Source organism: Artibeus jamaicensis, unplaced genomic scaffold, assembly GCF_021234435.1.
Source record: "Artibeus jamaicensis isolate MK-2021 breed Jamaican fruit bat unplaced genomic scaffold, CSHL_Jam_final contig_384, whole genome shotgun sequence".
Lineage (NCBI taxonomy): Eukaryota > Metazoa > Chordata > Mammalia > Chiroptera > Phyllostomidae > Artibeus > Artibeus jamaicensis.
The window spans coordinates 14,667,554-14,688,459 of record NW_026521810.1 but is presented as its reverse complement, the minus strand read 5'-3'; the positions used below and the strand labels follow the sequence as shown (position 1 = coordinate 14,688,459).

Here is a 20,906-nt window from a genome sequence, read left to right as displayed (position 1 = left end):
GGAGGATGGGGGGTGTTGGCATTTAGTAGACAGAGGCCAGGGATGCTGCTGAACATCTACAATGCACAGAACAGCCCCCCCACAATGAATAATTGTTTGGCCCGAAATGTCAGTAGAGCCAAGGTTGAGAAAGCCTGTGTTAGACCCCCACGAGCCTCTGTGCCTGACAGTCCATGAGGTCATGTGGTGACACCCAACACTCCAGCAGTGTCCCAAACTAGGGTTCAGGCAGGCTCCTTGGGCCACCCCTCATGGTGTAAGAACAGCCTTTGCAAGCCAACAGGAGCAACGTGAGCTCAGCACACATCTTTATGATTCTCAGTAGCAAGTCAGATGCCCATAGAGCTGATGGATTTTAGGAGCCTTCTGTTGTGTCTTGAGGGAGAGTATTGGAGGTTGGGGACACTTTCTTTAGTGCCTGATATTTGTGGTTATAGTTCAACTTCAAAAAACAAATATTCTGGTAGTTGCTGCTAGGGAAGTAAGTTTGATGCTTAACACTCAAGGGTGAGCTCTGGCCACCTCATTTGTCCTGACAGGAGATCGTTGATGTGTTCATCTTCATTCAGCTCCTGGGTGGCCAACCTTGTTAGAGGCAGAAAAGGAGAGAGAAAAGCCCACCTGAGTAGAGAAGAGGCTGGGGGCAGGGTGAGGTATTTAAGAAGCCAGTGTCGTGCCCTGGCTGGTGTAGTTCAGTGGATTGAGTGCAGGCCTGCAAACCAAGGTGTTGCCGGTTTGATCCCCAGTCAGGGCACGTGCCTGGGTTGCAGGCCAGGTCCCTAGTGGGGTTTGCATGAGAGGCAACCACACATTGATGTTCCTCTCTCCCTCTTTCTCCCTCCCTCTAAAAATAAATAAATAAAATATTTTTTTAAAAGAAGCTGGTGTCGTTGAACAGCTTTAGGACCCATGTTGTGGTGAAAAGTGTGGGATTTGAGGCTGAAATCTGCCCCAGGTCTCGTCAGGAAGTTGGGCCGAGCCGCTTACCTTGCGTTTATTTGCCGCAGCTCGCCTGCAAACTTGGGGCAGTGGGCCGAACTTGTCACAGTAGGACACTGTGGAAACTGACTGACCTGGGGTATGTGTGTCAGAAGGCTTTGAAAACTGCCAATGTGGCAAAAATGTTGTTATTCACTGAGAAAATCAGTTTTAACTAATGATAGCAATATTTGTTGGGATTTTTAAACTCGCTGTACACATTTAAATAAATCCCAGCTCAACTCTGGTAGAGAGGGAGGTGGGTGGGGGCGGGGAGGGTGGAGGTGGAAGGTGGCACCACCGGAGGACGGGCACAGAGGTGAGTCCCAGCGCCAGGCTCCTGCTGCAGCGGGCCGCAGGGCCCGGCGTGGGGAGACCGCCCCTACTCCCCGCGCCCCACACACTCTCACCGCCCAGACCTCCCGCAGCCGGCCCTCGTGGCCGTCACGGCTGCTGCCTGCCACTCCCCAGGCCCTGGTAGACATGACCTTGAGTTGTCATTCTCGCCCGTGGATGCTTTTTGGGAAGCCCAGCCTCTGCCCGCCCCACTCCCTCCGTCCAGTCTGGCGCGGGTAGTCAAGGCCAAACTGTGACTTTTCCTGGGATTGTGTGGACAGAGCAAGCGATGATTCGAAGCCTTCTTTTTGTCTCTGTATGAAACTCTTGCTGGAGCCACCATTTCCTATTAGAGATTTCATTTGCCAAGTAGCCTCGGGAATCCGGCCGAGTCTGCGTGGCCGGTCTGCTGCCCAGCCGCGCCGTGTCATTGTTGACACTAAGACAACACGCGTGCTTTCGCTGCCGGCAGAGACCGACGGTTTGCTTGTGGAGATCACAGCTGCCATTTATCAGAGGTCTCTCATGTGTAGAGCACCGTGCTCAGTACCTGACACTGTCCCTAATCCTTCTAACAACCAGTAAAGTTTATGACAACGGCCTTGCTTCACAGATTTAGGAACTGAGACTCGGGGTTATGACGCTTGCCTGGGGTCACACCACCCGCCCTGGCAGAGGGAGAACCTAAACCCGTGGACGCTCAGCTCCAGAGCCCGGCGTGCAGGCGGCCTCTCCCAGGGCCCCCCTGCCTCTCTCCACGGACTCTTGCCAAAGACTGTGCCATGCCGGGGTTAAGGAGAAGCCTTCGTTTGTTTAAAGAATGTGTGCGTGCACGCGCGTGTGCTGTTTCACTGTTTGGTTTGGATTTTCTGCAATAATGCGTGGTAAAAGGCAGGGTGTGGACTGGATTATCTCTTCAAGGTTGAAAAACACTGTAATGAAGTAAGTTCTGCACCTTGACTGTGAATAGATATTACCCATGACTGTGCAAGCGCCAGACAGATGGCTTTTATTCCTCCACTCACTGGATCCTTCTGGAGAGGCGATTCTTATTGTATGCGACGCTGTAGGACGTGGAACTGACGGTGCAGGAACACCACCTGAGAGCCTTTGCTCCCTCCGTGAGCCCTGCTTGCCCAGGACTACAGCAGGGAGGACGTGACCTTCACCAACAGGCTCTTTGAACACTTTGGTCACTGTAGGGTTGTGCGTGCTCCCCAGAATGACAGGGAGCTGGTGGTGGTGGTGGTGGTGGTTATGCATGTATGTTCTGCCTGGGAGGGGCCATCGGGGCAGCCCGGGGCATGTGCCGTTACAGCGAATCGCATCTCTGACTCGCCGACAGCCCCGCCACAGGGTTCCTCCTCTGCTCACCAGCTGCTTCATGTTCTCTGCCTCCTGTACAGTACCTGCAGATGAAATGGCCCCTCCTGGATGTCCCCGCCAGTGCTACAGTCAAAGACGCCAGGTCACCATCCCCAGCACACTTGGTAAGTCTGTCTCTCAAAGTGCTGAAGGAACCAACACTCTTACCTTGTCTGTCACTGCCTCCCCTCCGCCCTCCTGAAGCTGCTGAGTCTGGTGGTGTTGCCTCTGGTGTTTGAACAGCCCAGCTGTCAGGGCTGTAGCAGCAAGGCTGTGCACTTCCCCGCCCCTTCCACCTCAGCAGCATCCCACCTGGGGTGCTGTGTGATTGGAAAGGCCGTCTGGCCCTGACGGGTAACCCTGGCCCCTCTGCTAGGCAGTGGTGCTTGCCCTTCCTCTGTGGGAGCTCATTCAGCTGCTGCTTCTCCCTTGGAGCTGTAGGCAACAGTTGAAGCAGCTCTTCTCTACAGTATGTTCTAGGAAAGAATGAAGTAAGACATGCACACGAAAAACCCATGGGGCAGCCAAGGTTCCTCCAAGCCTTGTGGCTACACAGGCTGCAGAAGGCAGTCTGGATGGTCCCGGGAAGCAGGAGTGAAGGGGCCCCACTGGGTCTCCTGACCACCTCAGCATATGCACTGGACTGAAGTGGAAAGCGAGTAAGAGATGATCCTGGAATCTTGCATTCCTTGGCAGGACTTTAAGGCCAATCCTTGCCTTAAGACTATGCACCCCACAAGCTAACTGGTGTTACCCCTGTACTGTGAGTCTCAGAATCACAGCAGGTGCAGCTAGAAGGAAGCCCAGTGGGCATGTCCTAGCCATTTACAGATAAGGAGACCTGGGAATGCATGATGTTTTTTTAAACTTTATTATGGAAAATTCCACCTCTTCCCTTCCCCCACACTTCCCCTCCTGCCACACTAGGTGGTTTTAAAGCAAATCCCCGATATATTACTTTTTTGCATTCGAGACATTTCAAGATAGTCCTGATAATACTTTTTCATTATAAGCTTAGCGTCTCGTTGAGGAGAAAGAAGGTATACATAAAGATAGATAATGATGCTGCGAGTCTCTGATCTCCAGTAATCATGAGACTGCTTATGGGAGCAAAGCCCTTGGTATTTTACAGAGCACCGTCGTGTAGTTCTCAGATGGCTGTCATAGCCCTCCGCTGGGGAGACAGCTGGGGACCACTGTTCCACACGCTCTCTAGGAGAGGCCAGTGGCTGTGCAGGCAACAGTGAGTGGCAGGACCAGCCGTCTGGTGCGGGCTGCCCATGAGCGGTTCCGTGGCCAGTCATCAGATGTGAGCAGCCGCTGAACAGGCATCCCAGGAGCTAAACAAACACCCCAGAAACAGGCCAGGGTGGTGAAGGCCCCTCCAGATGCCTATTTCGCGTGGCTGAGCACAGAGTGCAGGTGCCCTCTAGTGGTGAGAGTCTGTCGCGGCGGAGGACCTGGCATCCCACACGCACCCCTACCACAGACCCGGCTGTTCTCTCCCAGCCCAGCTCTTTCAACTGCTTCAGGTCTTCGCTGCTCCCACCCATTCTGCAGCGTCCTGCAGCCCACTCCAGACCTCAAGAAGGCAGGGCCCTCTCCTCTCTTTCTTCCACATACCATCTCTCTGCACATTGTCTAAAATCTCCATCTACCTTTAGAGAAGTGAGCTCCCTTTAAAACTAGCACGTGCACTCTGAGTTTGCCATCCTTCCTGTTACACAGAACAACCCAAGTGTGACAGATAGAGTAAGAGGCCTGCGTCCAGCTCGCTTCTGCCTGTGAGCGTTTTCCTTCCCCACCCCACTCTCCTGATTCCTGCCCAATTCTTTGCACAAGAGTTAGATCTTCCACCTCCATCCTTGTGGCATTTATTCAGCCAACCCATTGCAGCCTGGCTCAGCTCTCCACTTGCCATTTAATACCCAAGTCCAGTCATTTTCCCTGCTCTCTCTTCTCTGCGACACCTGACAGTATTTTACAATCCTCTGCCTTCTATAATTTCAGTGTCAGTTCTTTGCCTTCTCTAAGCTTTCATATCCTTTCTAGACTCTTTTTCTTTTTTTAAGATTTTATTTATTTATTTTTACAGAGAGGGGAAGGGAGTGAGAAAGATATGGGAAGAAACATCACTATGTGGTTGCCTCTCATGCGCCCCGTACTGGGGGCCTGGCCAGCAACTCAAGCATGTGCCCTGACTGGGAATCAAACCTGCACGCAACCCTTTTGTTCCCAGGCGAGCATTGAATCCACTGAGCCACACCATCCAGGGCAAGGGCTTTACCTCGATAAGTCAGCTGCTCATCCTCATTTATTACCTTAGTGTGAACAAAAATATATGAAATTCCTAAATTCTCGCAAGGTTTTATCTCTGCCTGCCATCCAGCTGTTGAAAAGGTATGCTCCACAGATCTGAATTCAGCGTCATGGGGCTTCTTACTTTGTCTGGGTAGAGCATGAACAGTTGATAAATTCCCTCGTAGATAGCAAAATGGGTAAGTGTCTAGTAAAGTGCATGTTATCATATTCTGTAGTCTCATGGGAAACCAGAAACCGGACTCAAAAACTTAAGGAACGTTTGTGGGAAAAAACCTTATCATTGACTTGAAATTCTACAGGTTGGAAAAAGAGCACCGTTTTAAATTTTTGAGTCCAAGCTTCTCATTCCAGTGCCTGGGGTACGTGGGAAGGATGGAGTATATGCTGCAGCTGTGTGATATGGAGCGTTTGAACTCCAGCTTCGCCTTTATTTGTGCAGCGTCAGGCAGATGACCTCATCTCTCTTTACCTTGGTTTCCTCGCCCATAAATGGGAATTAGAAAAGGACTTGACCTCTCAGAGTTGTGCGAAAATGAGCCAGTGCATTGTAATGAGTTTACAATTGTGCCTAGCACAAAGTAAGCCGTGAGCAACTGTTAGCCTGCTATCGCTGCTACCGCCGCCGCTACCACCACTACTGCAGCTGTTATTAAAAGGGGGAAAGACAATTAAAATACCATTTAATTAGCAGACTAAGAGGTGATGAGGTCCTGAATTAGGTGCCAGATCAAATGGATGGATTGCAACGGTAATAGAGATAATGAGCCTATGGAATTTAGCATCTACTCTTTGCAAGTTATGATTTAGTTGGGGGTGGGGCTGGCATCTTAGTGTTTTAAGCTCCCCAGGAGGTTCTGAGGGGCAGGCAGCAGTGAGAAATACTGCCCTGCCTGCAAACAGAAGGCAAAAGGGGAAGGAGTTTTAGAGACAATCCCAGTTCACCGGGAGCCGGATTCTCCGGGCCAGAGGCAAAAGCAGGACTTGAAGGTTATTGAAGTAGTCACGGAAGTTTAGACACTGGCTTTTTTATTAGGAAAATGAAAAGACTTGATTATTAAGTTCATTTTAGAGTCATGAGCCAATTACTCTCGGATGAGGTTTGCCCTGGGAGAAGGGCAAACGAGGCAAACAGCCCCCGGACTTGCAGGGAGTCAGGGAGTCGGGTCGCAGCCGCCTCTCGCAGAGGCGTGTTTCAACAGGTCATCACTGGGCCAGTGTGGGGATGGAGTTAAGTGTCATTACTCCTTGGATTTTATGCCTTCAAAACAAGCTCTGAAAGCTAAGCAACAACGGTCTTTTATATGTAACCAAGCCCTCGCCATGGCCCTGTGTGCCCAGCCCCTCTCCCTCCACGGTTTCCCTGGAGCTCTGCCCAGCCACGCAAAACAAGTAGACACACTTCCAGAATGTGGCCAACTCTGAGAAGCCATTGTGTGTTTTCTTCACACTCATGTTACCCAGCACCTGTCACGATGCCTGGTGCATGTAAGGTGCTCAGGGGACATTTATGAGTGACTAGAAGAATAAATGGTCTGGGGAAGGATTGATACACCCCTCCTAAAACCCCTCTCTACTCTGGGGTTCAATCCCTCTTCTCATTCAAGACTTCCTTAAATTAAATCTTTTTTTAACCATGAAAGTAGTTCACGTGCTGTGTAGAACCCTTGGGGAAATGCCAAAGCACACGGAAAAAAACCTACTGCCCCACAGCTCACAAACATTCTGTCACCTGGCCTTTCCATCTCTGTCTGTGCACGTGCACGCGTCACTTGGCCCCTGGATGATGACCGAGGGCTCCCCTGTATCGGCATCGCGCGCTGGGCCACGTTCAGAAGTACGTTGCGAAGCCTCGTGTCCCAGGAGCAGTTGTCAAGCCGGTGTCTGCAAACCCTCCTTCTCACGAGTGGCCACCGGCTACTGTACCTCTGAGCTGAGCCCTGGTGCTTGGCAGGCCCGCCCTCGCGTGGAAACGCTGGCTGTAGTTTCCCTTGAAACCTGTCGTGTCTCCGTCTTCTTACCAGTGCACCTGTGCAGACCCAAAATGACTCCAGGACTCACCATGTAGCACGTCGCTGCTTGGTTCTACCTCCGGTACTGATTTCAGTTCTTACTGCTCGTATTTCCCTTTTACTTGGAAATAATCCCAAATATCTGGGGAAATTGCAAAAATAATACAAGGAACTCCCATATACACTCTACCCAGATTCAGAAGTTGTACCCAGTGCTCACCTGTGCTCTCTTTGTGCACACAGGCTGGTTTTGTTTTTGCTTTGTTTTGTTTTTTTAGGTAATTTGAGAGTAAGTTGGAGACATTATGCCCCTTTAGCCCTGAATACTTTAAATGTATTTCCTTTGAACAAAGATACTCCCTTATGGCAACCACAGTACAGTTACCAAAATCAAGAATGTAACATTTTGTAGTATTAGCTAGCTCACAATATAGATTTCAGTTTTGGTAAATGGTCCAGTAATTATTTGTTACAGCAGAGTGTGTGTGTGTGTGTGTGTGTGTGTGTGTGTTTCTGGAGTCAGTCCGGAGTCACACACTGCATTTAGTTGCTCTGCCTCTTAAGTCTCCCGTACCTAGCAGAGTTCCTTTGCCTTTGTTTTTCCTGACCTGACCCTGGCTTTTTGAGGATGTCCCTCAATTTGGGTTTATCTGATTGTCTCCTTGGTGCGTTTGGCAAGAACACATGGCACTGATGTTGTGCAGAGCACATTGCACCAGGAGGCAGCCCGCAGTGTCCGTGTGTCCCATACCGGTGACGTGCACAGTGACCCCTGGGTTCCGGTGGCGTCCGCCACGCGATCCCACTGCAGTGCTCTGTGGGAGGGGCCTTGGAGCCCTGTGAACGTCCCACTTCTCACCAGACGCTCACCCAGGAGTGTTGGAAGGGTCGATGGCTACCTGCCTTCGTCATTCCTTCCATTAACTTCTGCTCTTGAGATTTAGCTTTGGGGAATCCTCACTCCGGTCTCCAAGCTTAGCGATCTTAGTGCAGAGCCGAATGGACGTTTTGGCAAGTGGAATCTGTGCACTGGTAACACCGAGAAAGATGACAGGAGAAAAACGGGGGGAAAGTCTGCAAACAGTGTTCCTGAGGAGAGGCCAAAGCAAATGAAAGAAGGCAACAGATGAAAGTCAAAGTGAACTTCAGGAACAAAGCCTTGAATTTATAGATTGGAAGAGCTTACTCGAATTCTGCAAAGTAAATGAACATTGACATTTACCTAGCAACAGTTTGAATTGCAAGGATTTATTTTTTTCCCACAAGCACCTATGCATGGGGGGAAAATGGCCAGGGCCAAAGGAACAAAAACAAAGGCAACGTCGGTTCTCTTTTGCAACATTAATGGCAGCAAACAGTGAGAAAGAGAGAGCTTTGATGGGGAAGATCTATCCCAGAGTTCTCTGCCCCGTCCCGTTTGCAGAGACCTCAAAAGTGCGGCTGCCTGGAAGGACTGGAGCACACTCCTGCGCCCTGAGCAGTTTATCTCTGCTGTTGCCTGATGAGGAGGCCCTTGACTGGTCTTTCTCTCTTTCATAGCCTGTAGCACGCTGCTTGTCATGTATTAGGAGCTCCAGAAATATTTGCTAACGTATTAATATAGCCCCTCTTCTGCTCCTCTTTCTCTCTCGTCCACTGGCCTCCTTGTGGTGCCTTAATGTGCTGAGCATACTCCCACCTCAAAACCATTGGACTCATGTTCCTTCTCCAAAATGCTCTTTCCCCACCTGGCCACACATCAAGCTCCCCACTTCCTTCAGGTGTTTTGCGAAAGTTATTTCTCGTTGAGGCCTTCCCCGGCCAACCTATGTAACTTCCAACCCATACCCCCCTTCGTTTCTTATCTGTCATCCCTGGCTTAGTTTTCCCCCTAAACATTTTTCACTATTTAATATACTACTTACTCAGTTAGTTTATTGCCTGTCTCTTCCATTAGAATGTAAGTGCTGTGAGGACAGGTATTTTGTTTAAATAAACAAGATTTTCCAGTGCATTCACAAGACCTAGAGCACTGCCTGGCCCAGTCAATACAACATAAATACTTGCTGTTCTTATTGTTGTTATCTGTATTTTCTTTATTTTTTTTTTACACAAAAACTCAGTGAGGTATCACTGACATACTGCGGTATCTGTACATGTTGCGCACTGATTGTCACAGTCAGGTGCACGTCTGTCACCATATATGTGTCACACAAAAACGCTCACAGCCGGACGTTTTTATGAAAGAAAAGATTTTGTGGAGCCACACGCTGGCCAGACAAGGGCCAGGCCCTGGGGTGTGCGGTCAGAACCAGGGCAGCGGGCCTGAGGGAGCAGACGTGGGTGCTGTTCCGCTGCTGGCAGGCTCTCGTACACAGCAAGTTTGGGGAAGAAAGATGCAAGTTGCTTTGCTGTAGGTAAAGCAGTGGGAGTTGAAGCAGGGCTAGTTCAGGGTGGGTGCAGTCTTTTATCGGTTTTGGCCCACAGTTGAGACCTGATTAACCTCTCTTGTCTCTTCCTTACACCCTTCAGCCTCATGTAATCTAAGGCACCTCGGGATTTTTTCCTGGTCACATAGTTACAGAATTTTTTTTCTTGTAATGAGAACTTTGAAGAACTGTTCTCTTAGCAATTTTGAAATATGCAAATAAGGTGTATATTCTGGAGGGCCAGTTAGTTCAGCAGTTAGGCCATGCCTTCGGGGATGCAGATTTGGCCCACGTCTGCACAGTCAGCCTCCAGCCTTCTGCCTGCGCAACTTGGTATCTGTGGCATAAACATGTGGCCAGAAAAGAGTGAGGAGCCCAGAAACTGTGGCATGTGAGGAAAATAAAAAGAAGGCCTTGGAGAACCAGGTACTGTCTTCCAGTACCTGATGAGTTCTCGTTAGGTGGAGGAAATAGGTACGGAAGTGGTGTGCCAGTGGATGGGGACGGGAGGATGACGGCTAAGGAGTCTTTTTCTAGGAGCTGGAATGGGGCACATGCAAAGGAAGTTGGTGCTCTGAGCAGTGAGTCTAATTACGTCTAAAGGGAACACACACGGGTATCCTATTGAGGTTGGGGGTGGGGACACTGTCCTTCATATGTTTTCATCTAAAACATCAGGAAGAACTCCCCCTTTACCGTTTGCAACACGAGGGGGTCAGTTACACAGGGCCTTCACTTCGTGTGGGTTTGCAGCACAGGGCAGGTCGCCTGAGCCCTGCTCCATGGATTCACAGAAGACTTAGTTTTACCCTGGCCTGGCAGTTAAGTTGGAGTGCCACCCCAATACACCAGGGTTGTGGGTTCGATCCCCTGTCAGGGCACATGCCTGGGTTGCAGGCCAGTTCCTAGCAGGGGATGCACCAGAAGCAACCATACATTTATATTTCTCTTCTTCTCTCCTTCCCTTCACTTCTAAAGATAAATAAATAAAAACTAAAAAAAAAAACCACTGAGAGACGCCCGGCCTAGCTGACGATGTGTCCCAGATATGAGAACCAGGGAAACCCTGAGCCTTGCAGCTGGGGCCTGAGGGCCCTGGAAAATGCTCCTTCCTTCACAGATGAGCACTCAGCAGACTGTGGGCAATGGGTCCCCTGCTGGCCCCCCACCACTCCGGATCCCGTTCTCCCAGGTGTTACAATTCTGTGAATGGGCTGGTGTTTTAGGAATAATTCCAATTTCCTTTCCCCCAGCCCTGTGTTTAAGCAGAGTCTTGAAAACACGTGTGGTCACGAGAAAAGAAGGTTGCCTCTATCAGTAAATAGACTATTGAATGAAGATAGAAAAGATTTCTTAAATAAATAAAATCAGGTCTAGTTAGTGAACCAGTGAAACTCCAAGTATGTTTCCTGGGCAGTCTGCCGGCCAGTCGGGAGCTGCTTTGTGAGTGAGGCTCATCCTTGCCTTAGCTGCAAACCCTGCCCTTCTTTATCTCTGAAATGAGGATCAGGAAGAAAAGCAAACAGTGAGTGAACACTAGGAGCCAGGAGGCTTCGTGAGGCCCTCGCTCAAGCTGCTGAGAGGTAGCTCCTTGGTCTATGGTGGAGCTGAGTGCTATTGGCTCTAATTGGAGCTTGAAAATGAGTCCTAGCCCTGACTGGGTAAGTCGGTTGGTTAGAGTGTCATCCAGATATACCAAGGTTGCAGGTTCAGTCCCCTACCGGCACATACAAGAATCAAGCAATGGATGCGTAAATGAGTGGAATGATTAGTCTATGTTTCTCTCTCCCCACCCCACCTTCCGCTCTCTCTCTAAAATCAATAAATTTTTTAAAATTAAAGTAAGTTCCAGACAGTTGGAAAAATGATACATTGCTTCCTTGGGGATGGGAGTTTGAAAAACTTGGGCTTGGACCAAATCTGGAAACAGACTGAAGTAGACATGAAGCACTTGGACTAGGGAAGAGTTGGGTATACTTGACTAGACTAAAGGATTTAGGTCCAAGAGGGCTCTGAGATGCTCTTTGGAGAAAGCTGGCTTCAGCTGCCTTGCTGAGCGAATGCTCGTGCCTTTGCTTGTGTGTGCTGTTTACTGGGTTATCCACTGTGAGGTGGAGGGAGGTTCCCAGCTTTCCTACTCTGGACATCCTTGTCCTGAGGGCAGCTGAGGAAAAAACGAGTCGGAACGTTTGCTGGGATGGTAGCCTCCAAGGAGAGCCTTTCCTGAATCAGGCCCTAAAGAGCCCGCCAGTCTCCCTTACCAACATCTTCCAACCAACCATGACCAAGTGGCTTTCTGTATTCTGGACAATGGTGCCATCTACTGGAAACCTGTAGTAACAGCATTCAAGTGAGGATACCTTACATTTTCAAATGTAACTCACATTTTCCTGCTTTGTGGCCGCTTGCCACCTCCTGAAGAAGCCAAAATCAACCGCACACAGGCAGTCAGGATTTCATAATACTATTCAGTATTTTTAGATGTATGTGTATATATATATGTATATATATATGTATGTATATATATATGTATATATGTATATATATGTGTGTGTATATATATGTATCCCAAATCATTACATTGGACACTTCCAATATATTACAATTGTATTTGTCAATTATACCTCAGTAAAGCTGAAAAGTTTCCTAATTTAAAAATATGGCTATAAATGATGTGAATAAATGTAAGTAAAAAAACATGCACAAAATGTCTAACTGAATGAAGACTCACCAAAATGCTACTAGTGACTGGATAAGGCTGGGGCGATTGCGGTTTCTAATTCTTTATAACATAGTTTCTATTTATTTCTTAGAAAATTTGTGTTTGTTCTAAGTATACATTTTAAATAGATAATAGTTAAAAGTTAGAAAATACAGAAAGGGAGACAAAATCACCCATAGTTCCACCACTCAAACATAACTACTGTTTATATTTTGTATTTTGGTATTCTTTTGTTTAGTCTTTTTTTATCATGGAGGGGTTCTTGTTGTTTGCTTGCTTGTTTGTTTGTTTGTTTGTTTGTTTCATTGTAATAATTCTGAGCAATCTGGGGGGCCATAGGAAGTTGTTCAACACCTGGTACCTGCAGGGCCCAGCCAGGTGCCAGCGCCACCTAGTGGCTGTGGTTCAGGTCTGAACTCAGCCTCACATCTGCAGGTCTGGGAGCAGGAGCCCTGGATTCCGGGCCTTGCTCCGGGACTCTGCCTCTCATCTCTGCCTAACATACTAAAAATGGACTGTGACTACCCCCAGCACAGAGATGCCTAAGAGGTGTACAGACTGGAGTTTGTATTGTGAGCATCAAGTGGGCACCACGTGAAAGGGGAAAAGGGCTTCTGGAATCTAAGAAATGGAAAGTTCGAACTTAAGACAGCAGTTTGAAGTTCAAGCCTTTCAGCTGCCTCCATATCGCCATCCTTTTTACAAATCTCTTTGTTAAGCAGACAAATTTTAAAAAGTATATCTGTCCTTTCTCTCTGACCAAGATGTTTTGATCAGGCTTTGGGGGAGGCCGATAATACAGAGAAAATGGTGATGTGAATCCAGTTCTGCCACCTACCAGCTCTGTGCCCTGGCCGGAGTCCCTTGACCTTTCTGAGCTCGGTTTCCTCATCCTCAGACAGCCATAACTATAACTCCTTTGGTGGGTTACAGCAAGGACCAGGCACTAGCCTAGCCCTGTGCTCGTAGGATAAATTACAGCGATTTTTATGAGATCCTATGGTTATGTTAGATTGCTTCAAAGCATTTTGAAAATCGGTTCAGTTTACCGATTCTAGGACATGCAGGTTTTTCCCATTTTTAACATTTCTGAAATTGGGATATGTCCATGGTGTGCCAGGGTTTTTTCTCTCTTAGTAGTTATATAAATAATGGTGCACACCCCTTCCTCTGCTGACGTTTCAAATGAAACCATGGGGTAATTTGGTCAGTGGAGTGGGGTGTGACTGGAGTCTGTATTGTTTGGAAGTGCCCTGGGGTTGTGTCTGTGCCGCCTGGAAGTGACACCCGGCTAGTTGGAAGGTGGGTGTAATGCCTCCTCTGCCGCGGTCTCTCAGGGGCTGTAGAAGGATTGAGGGGGTGTCGCCTGGAAAATCCCTGGCACAAACTCGATGTGGTAAATAACAGCTGATTTTACTCTCCATGTCCTTGGCAACTGTCCCTAGTCTTTTTCTCTCCATCTTTCAGTCGAATAAAGTTCCCGTTGTTCAGCACCCGCATCACATGCACCCGTTGACACCCCTCATCACCTACAGCAACGACCACTTCTCCCCCGGCTCCCCTCCCACACACCTCTCCCCTGAGATTGATCCAAAGACAGGTGAGTCCACAGCTGCGGGGGCGGGCCTTGCGGAGCTGGTGGGGGGGGGGCCCGTTTGACCTGGGTTGGACTCACGTCTCCAGCTCTCGGTTGGCTGTAGCCTTAACCCCTAACTTTAGCCACTTCGGTTCTTCTCATCTGCACCCTCTGCTACGCCCCAGGGTTATTGTCAGGGCGAGAGGGAATCAAGTGAGACGGAGCCTGACTCCACAGTAGCTGTTGGGGTTTCTCAGTCCCTGTTTCTTTTACTTTAGAATTTCTTAACACTTTGGGAGTGAAACAAGCTGGTGGGGGGGGGGTGTCCTTTTTTATTCTCCTTGAAGTCTAGCGCACCGCAGGCGGTGCCTCCCTAGACCGAGACCTTTACTCTAACCTGGACGTTTCGGGTAATCGGGCCTAGCCAGGCTGTAAAGCGGCAGGGCTGAGTCGGCTCCTTTTAAACTTGTTCACCAGACCCATCTGTCCCGGGGAGCCATAGTCTTCATGAAATTCCTGCAGAGTTACCGTGGATCAGAGTATTTGGGGGGCCCTTCTTTAGAGAAACAATTACTGCAACTTACAGATAAAAAGGAGGACAGGTGTGGACTTGGAATCCAAAGTTTGTTTCTCCATAGAAGAGGGAGGATTCCTAGAGAAGTAGTGAGCTGGTCACTCGGGGGACAGCTCGGGTCTGTCCGCGCAGAATTTCCTGCCCCGCTCTTCGATCCCGACTCCCGTGTAAGCAGCTGGGAGTTAATGCAACAGAAATGGGATCCATGTGGCCAGAGAGACTGCATTAGTCCAGCCTTCCCGAATACGTCCTTGACCGGCTGGCTGGGAGAGCTAGGGAGGTGGTGAGGCACAGATAACAAAAGAAAGGGTCTTCCCGGCTCCAGAACGCCTAGGGACCTGGGGCAAGGAACCTGCCGGATGCTGTTATTTTAAAGTGCTCCCGTAGGGCCAGGGAGCAGCCTGACACATCTCTCTTTGGAAGCAGGAATCCCCAGGCCCCCTCACCCATCTGAGCTGTCTCCATATTACCCACTGTCTCCCGGAGCTGTCGGACAAATCCCCCACCCCCTCGGCTGGCTCGTCCCACAGTAAGGAAACTTGGAGCCTCTCTTGCCCTCGTTCCTTCCTCCTGCTCAGTTCTGCCTGCTGTTCCTCCAGCTGCCCCACCCACCCAGGTTCCTCCCCGTCCTTACTTCCCACTTCCTGCCATTTATTTCTCATCCTTTCTCCCCAGCCCCTCTCCTTCCCCGTCCTGAACACCCCCACTTTACCCAGTGTGCTGACCAGATTTCCTTACCCCTCACCCCTGCAGGCAAGGACAGCCCATGTACTCCCTTCCTCCCGGTGGCTTCCGGCACCCCTACCCTGCCCTCGCCATGAACGCCTCAATGTCCAGGTGAGTCCAGGGACGGGCTGAGGCACAAAGTGGCAGTACAGGGAATGGTTGTCCGCCAGTGTCCTTGCCACTTCTGACCGTTAAACAGCCTTCTCCTGGCAGCAAACGAGGAGGCCCAGACGTGCCTTTTCTCCCACCTCCCTGGTGGGAAGGATTCTCATGCCCACAGGGTCACCCTTTCCTGATCTCTCCAAGAGAAGAATTTCGAAGCCCTGGCACGCAACCCTCTGGTCACGTGGCCCCACATGCTGGGCTTTGTGGCCCTAAAACTTCTTTTTTTCCTACCTAGTTCCTGATGTGTCTGATCTGGACACAGTCTGAGAACCACTCCTTAGGAGTTCTGTAGTTTTCCCAGAGCCCACCAGCAGACCCCATGGCACTGCCTCTGGCCTGCTTTACTTGCTTGCACTACCTGCCTTGCCTTTGAGTTTGGAAGCTCTGTGGATCTCAGTATTTCTGGTGCGTCCCTTTTGCAGCCTGATTCATGGAGATGATCATATTACCCACTTTTCATTGAAGATAAACATAATGGTACATACATCTGAGGTGTACAACTCATTGGATTTTTACAGTCGTGCGTGCGTGCGCGCGCACACACACACCAAAAAAGGTGGAATCGGTGGAAAGTCCACTGAAGCTCTTTTGAGTACAGTCGCTGAGGCCAGAGACTGGGAGATTGATTTTTCCCGAAATGATGTCGGGGGAGCGGGGAGGAGAAGGGGACTCCCGCCACAGGGGCCAGCTCCACCTGACAACTTGGCACTTCTGATGACAAAGGAAATGCAGCCCACACCAGCCCTTGTTTTCCCATCGTGCACCATGGTCTCTGACCTGCGACACTTTCTTTTCTGTTTCTCACCCTCCTCGCTTCCAGCACCAGAAGTAGGACCCTGTAGGGGAAGGGGAGGCTTGTTGGGTGCTTCCCGGAACTGGTCTGTCCAGCAAGGGTGATGAATGGCCGTCCATTCCTCAAACCCTGCCACCGCAGAGGAATTTACGTGCCCCTGCACTAAAGGTGGGGAGCCACCCACGTCCTCTGGTGGGTGACAAGCGTTCAGCCTGAACCCCTCTTGTGTCCTTCCAACCTGCTGCACAGCCTGGTTTCCAGTCGGTTCTCCCCTCACATGGTGGCTCCGGCCCATCCTGGTCTGCCCACCTCAGGGATTCCCCACCCCGCCATCGTCTCCCCCATCGTCAAGCAGGAGCCGGCGCCCCCCAGCCTGAGCCCAGCCGTGAGCGCGTGAGTAGCCCGGGGTCTGGGCTGGGGGGGCCAGTCTCTGGGTGACGGTTGCTACTTACTTTTCTCTCCTAGTGGCGTTTAGAGGGTGGCCCTGCAGCCTCCCTCAGCCAAATCCTCTCCCCTGGGAACTGTCCCCCTTGACAGCAACCACGGTTCAATTCCCAGTCAGGGCACATGCCTGGGTTGCGGGCCAGTTCCCAGCCGGGGACACATGAGAGGCAACCATACATTGATGTTTCTCTCCCTCTCCTTCCCTACCCCTCTGAAGATAAATAAATAAAATCTAAAGAATAAAAAATTTTTTTAAACTTTTAAAAAAGTTTTACAGTCAGGATTTAGAGGCTACAGGAGAGTCAGAGAAGGCTTTTAGCTTCCCGCCCCCCAGAAAGGAGTTTTCCCGCCGTGACGTGGCTGGCCCGTGGCAGAGCTGGGACAAGCACCAGGCCGTGGAGGGCAGGGACGCCAGTCGGTGCTTCACGGCCCGGGAGAGCCCCACCCCTGCGTCTGCCAAAGCGTCCTGCCCCCTCCTCTCTGTCACCATGGCCAGTGCATCCCAGCTGTCACCACCACCCTCTGCTCCTTCCTCAGGAAATTCTCCTTTCATGGGATATGGCCTAGGTGATCCAGAGACTTGGAGCTACTAGTGGGAGGTGCTCAGGTGCTGAGAGCAGCCACTTGAATGAGCATTAAGCAGCTCATCCCCCCTCCTCGCAGCAGCGGGCTCCTAGCAGCACAGAGAGGCGGGGGCTGGGGAGTTGCATGGCAGCTGACCAGTGCCAACCTATTCCCAGGAAATCACCCGTCACGGTGAAAAAGGAGGAAGAGAAGAAACCCCACGTGAAGAAGCCTCTTAATGCCTTCATGTTGTATATGAAGGAGATGAGGGCCAAGGTGGTGGCTGAGTGCACCCTGAAGGAAAGCGCAGCCATTAACCAGATCCTGGGAAGAAAGGTAAGGTCTGCGCTCACCCTCCAGGTGGCGTGGCCCGCGTCCCCTGCACTCATTGCTCCCTGCCCTCTCTGGCCCTGTCTCCCACAGTGGCACAACCTGTCCCGAGAGGAGCAGGCCAAGTACTACGAACTGGCCCGGAAGGAGCGGCAGCTTCACTCCCAGCTCTACCCGACCTGGTCAGCCCGGGACAACTACGTACGTGCCCACCCAGACCCCGGGAGCGGCACAGGCTCAAGGAAGGGGGAGAGGGAAATCGGCAATGTGGGTGGAGGACTCTCAAGGCCAAGGAGAAGCCTGTGTTTCTGTAGAAATACAGAAGGCATTTCAGTTCTGGGGAGAGCGACAAGGACATGGTTTTGATGCCCTGACAACAGACTTAAATTGGTGGCCCTTCCATTGGCCTGGACCCATCCTTCAACTCCCTACTTCAGGGGGCAGCGTGAGCCCTGTGCTACCTCCGGTGGTGGAAGGTCCTTAGCCAGGGGTTCCTAGTTTGGGGCTCAGTTTGAGTGCATGCACCTCAGCCGGCATGTCTGATAATTCCCTGAAACTAGGCAGGTTTTTGTACGTATGTTCTTGTTTGCTTTTTTCTGGTAAGTGGGTTTGTAGCTGTATTAGACTTTTCAGTGGGACCTAGGATACCTCAAAAAAAAAGATCAAGAACCACCATGCTAGGGAGAAAGATGGAAACGGCGAGGCCCTCCGAGGACCAGGACGCCTGACCTAGAGAGGAAGGATGGAATGGGGCAGGGAGGGCGGCACCCCTGGGTGGGGCCCGTCTGATCTGGTGGTGCCCTACTTCCTATCTGGACAGCACCCTGAAAAGCCAGTGCTCTGTCTCAGGGACCTCTTCCTTTGGCCATATTTTTTAGGGTAAGAAAAAGAAGAGGAAGAGAGAAAAGCAGCTGTCACAGACCCAGTCCCAGCAACAAGTCCAAGAGGCAGAGGGTGAGTCTTGAGGAAGTCGCTGCCTCTTTTCTCTGCCTTCCTCCGTCACAGCTGCCCCCCCCCCCGCGAGTTATACCCAGTCTGTGGCACGTGCGGTGACGATTTCAACAGCTGCCATTTGCCATTTGCCATTTTTCAGGGCTGCTGCCTCACGCATATACTCAAGTGACTGTTACTGTTAACCCCCTTTTTAGAGAAGGCCAATTAAGAGGCTCAGAGAAGTTAAGGAATTTTCCCAGTCACTGTGCTGGCGAAATGGCGGGGGCGGGATTGGGTCTCAAGTACTTTCTCACTTTGAAGCTTAGGAGCTTTTGCGTTCACTTCAGTTGTGTCTCAGTGGAAGGTTAGTTTGTAAAATCAATGCACGAGGTGAAAACAATGTAGTTGAAATCCCCTTAGGAAGGCAGCACCTTAGAGACTGACATACCACCTGGCAGTGAGTCCAACAGAATCAGCTTTGCCTCCAGTGTTCTTGGTTGGTCAAACACAAGAATAATTTGCTTCAGTTTAGGGGCCACTTTGTGCCAGAAATATGTGCACCAGAATCGCACCTGGCGCAGAGGTATTCCCGCTGTGACAAGCATTTAGGCCACGCCACCACCTCATGCGCACTCCGGGAAGAGCGCGAAGCTGCTGCTACCCTCTAAAGTGCTTTGGCTCCTTGCACTTTTTCTTTCTTTCTTTTTCTTTCTTTCTTCCTTCCTTCCTTCCTTCTTTTTTTCTTTCTTTCTTTCTTTCTTTCTTTCTTTCTTTCTTTCTTTCTTTCTTTCTTTCTTTCTTTCTTTCTTTCTTTCTTTCTTTCTTTCTTTCTTTCTTTCTTTCTTTCTTGTATCTACATAAGGTGTGCATTCATCTACATATGAGCACACCTAAATAATGTATATGGTGCAAAATCCACCATACAGCACGCTGCTTAGCAAGTGCTACACTATTTTTTGTTAGTACCATAAACTAAAAATTTTTCAAGCACATTGGGTGGACCTCCATCCTCAAAAGGATGAGATTTAGGCAAGGAAGGTAATGAGCTGTCTCCTCCAGTCAGACACTGAGTCGTTCTTGGTCACTGTGGCGTTGCCCCGTCTCTGCGCTCCAGGCGTCCTTGAATGCGGCTTTCTAGACCTGAAAGCCTTGGACATAATTTCAGGTCCTCGCTTTCCTCCCTGGAAGGATTCCTTTGTTTCCAGAGAAGATGTGTACAGCCAGGCCTCTTTGCAGCCTCTGCCTCACCTGAGCTACTAGCTGCTCACTTTCTCTTGGTCTTTTTCCCCGTAGGTACTCTGGCCTCCAAAAGCAAGAAGCCGTGTGTTCAGTACCTGCCCCCTGAGAAGCCCTGTGACAGCCCTGCCTCTTCCCACGGCAGCATGCTGGACTCCCCGGCTACCCCCTCCGCAGCCTTGGCCTCACCGGCTGCCCCTGCTGCAACCCACTCAGAGCAAGCCCAGCCTCTCTCCCTCACCACCAAGCCAGAGACCCGGGCCCAGCTGGCTCTCCATTCAGCTGCCTTCCTCTCTGCTAAGGCTGCAGCCACATCCTCTGCCCAGATGGGCAGCCAGCCCCCTCTCCTCTCCCGGCCCCTCCCCCTGGGGTCCGTGCCCGCAGCTCTGCTGACTTCCCCCCCTTCCTTCCCCGCCACGCTCCATGCCCACCAGGCCCTCCCAGTACTCCAGGCCCAGCCTCTTTCCTTGGTCACCAAGTCTGCTCACTAAGCTGCCCTGTGACCTATGCAGGCTGTTAAGTGACCCATTGAGTAGTAATGATTCAGAAGAGAAAAAAAAAGGAAACTTTATTGGTCAATATTTGACCACTCTGGACTGTTCTGTAAAGTGACTGGTAACAACAGTACTTTACATTTTGTAGATGTAACCAGTAGCTGATCGTAAGGCTTTTTTAAAAAACAAAACAAAACCCACAAAAAAATCTTTAAAAGAAAGAGAATTGAAAAGTAGTGTGTCATTCTTCCCGTACGTGCAGTGGTGGATGGCCCTGGGCAAAGACCCCCTTCTCTCTACCTCTGAGACTTGCCCCCCCTTCCGTTGTCCCTCGTGGGCCCAGCCTGCTGGTGGCCACTGCCGCCAGTTCTAGCCTGTTGCTTCTTCACCTAGACCCCGGCCCTGCACATTGGCTTTGACCTCTCCCAAGTTTTTCTCCTTTGCTCAACTCCACGGGTTCCTGCCTTCATCTTCCTCGTCCTCTGCCCAGTGTAAGGCTGTCACCACGTGAGAAGACACTTTGTCTGGTTCGTCTCCACCAGCACCCCCTCTCCCTCAGTGGCCCCTAACCTCCAGCCCCCAGCTTTGATGGGGGCCAAGGTCCTCTGAAGTGGTTCTTCCCTGCTTTAAAGGGACTCAAGGTGCCTGCCACTTCCTTAGTGATGAAGTCTGTGTTCCACCCCTTTACCAGTCAAGGTCAGCCCTCCAGAGTCCCACAGCGGCGGCCAGGACCTGCTCCAGGGACTGGCCCCTGTCACCGGGGTCAGCACTGGCACAGTCTGCCAAAGCTCTAAACACCGTCCTCCCTCCCCCATCACCTCACATGCTTCTGTGTGTATTTCTTTTTGTTTTTATGGGGTTTTTGGAGCAATTTGAACTCCCAATAAGCTGTTTATTTTCACAAAATAAAATTGCAGTTGCAAGACCTTTT

General features: G+C 50.5%; 1 protein-coding gene across 2 annotated transcripts in view; it reads left to right on the top strand.

Annotated features, from left to right (window-relative positions):
- The window catches only part of TCF7L1 (transcription factor 7 like 1), a 150,342-nt gene extending 129,436 nt beyond the window's left edge, over window positions 1-20,906 (top strand). Inside the window, exons 4-12 of one of the 2 annotated variants that reach the window (XM_037159718.2) lie at window positions 2,721-2,804; window positions 13,608-13,740; window positions 14,717-14,819; window positions 15,044-15,127; window positions 16,224-16,367; window positions 17,159-17,318; window positions 17,406-17,513; window positions 18,191-18,266; window positions 19,539-20,906. In XM_037159718.2, coding sequence (XP_037015613.1) covers window positions 2,721-2,804; window positions 13,608-13,740; window positions 14,717-14,819; window positions 15,044-15,127; window positions 16,224-16,367; window positions 17,159-17,318; window positions 17,406-17,513; window positions 18,191-18,266; window positions 19,539-19,972 — 1,326 coding nt within the window. In that variant the 3' untranslated portion in view covers window positions 19,973-20,906. The remainder of the gene's footprint in view (window positions 1-2,720; window positions 2,805-13,607; window positions 13,741-14,716; window positions 14,820-15,043; window positions 15,128-16,223; window positions 16,368-17,158; window positions 17,319-17,405; window positions 17,514-18,190; window positions 18,267-19,538) is intronic. The other variant, XM_053664506.1, reaches the window with a different exon arrangement.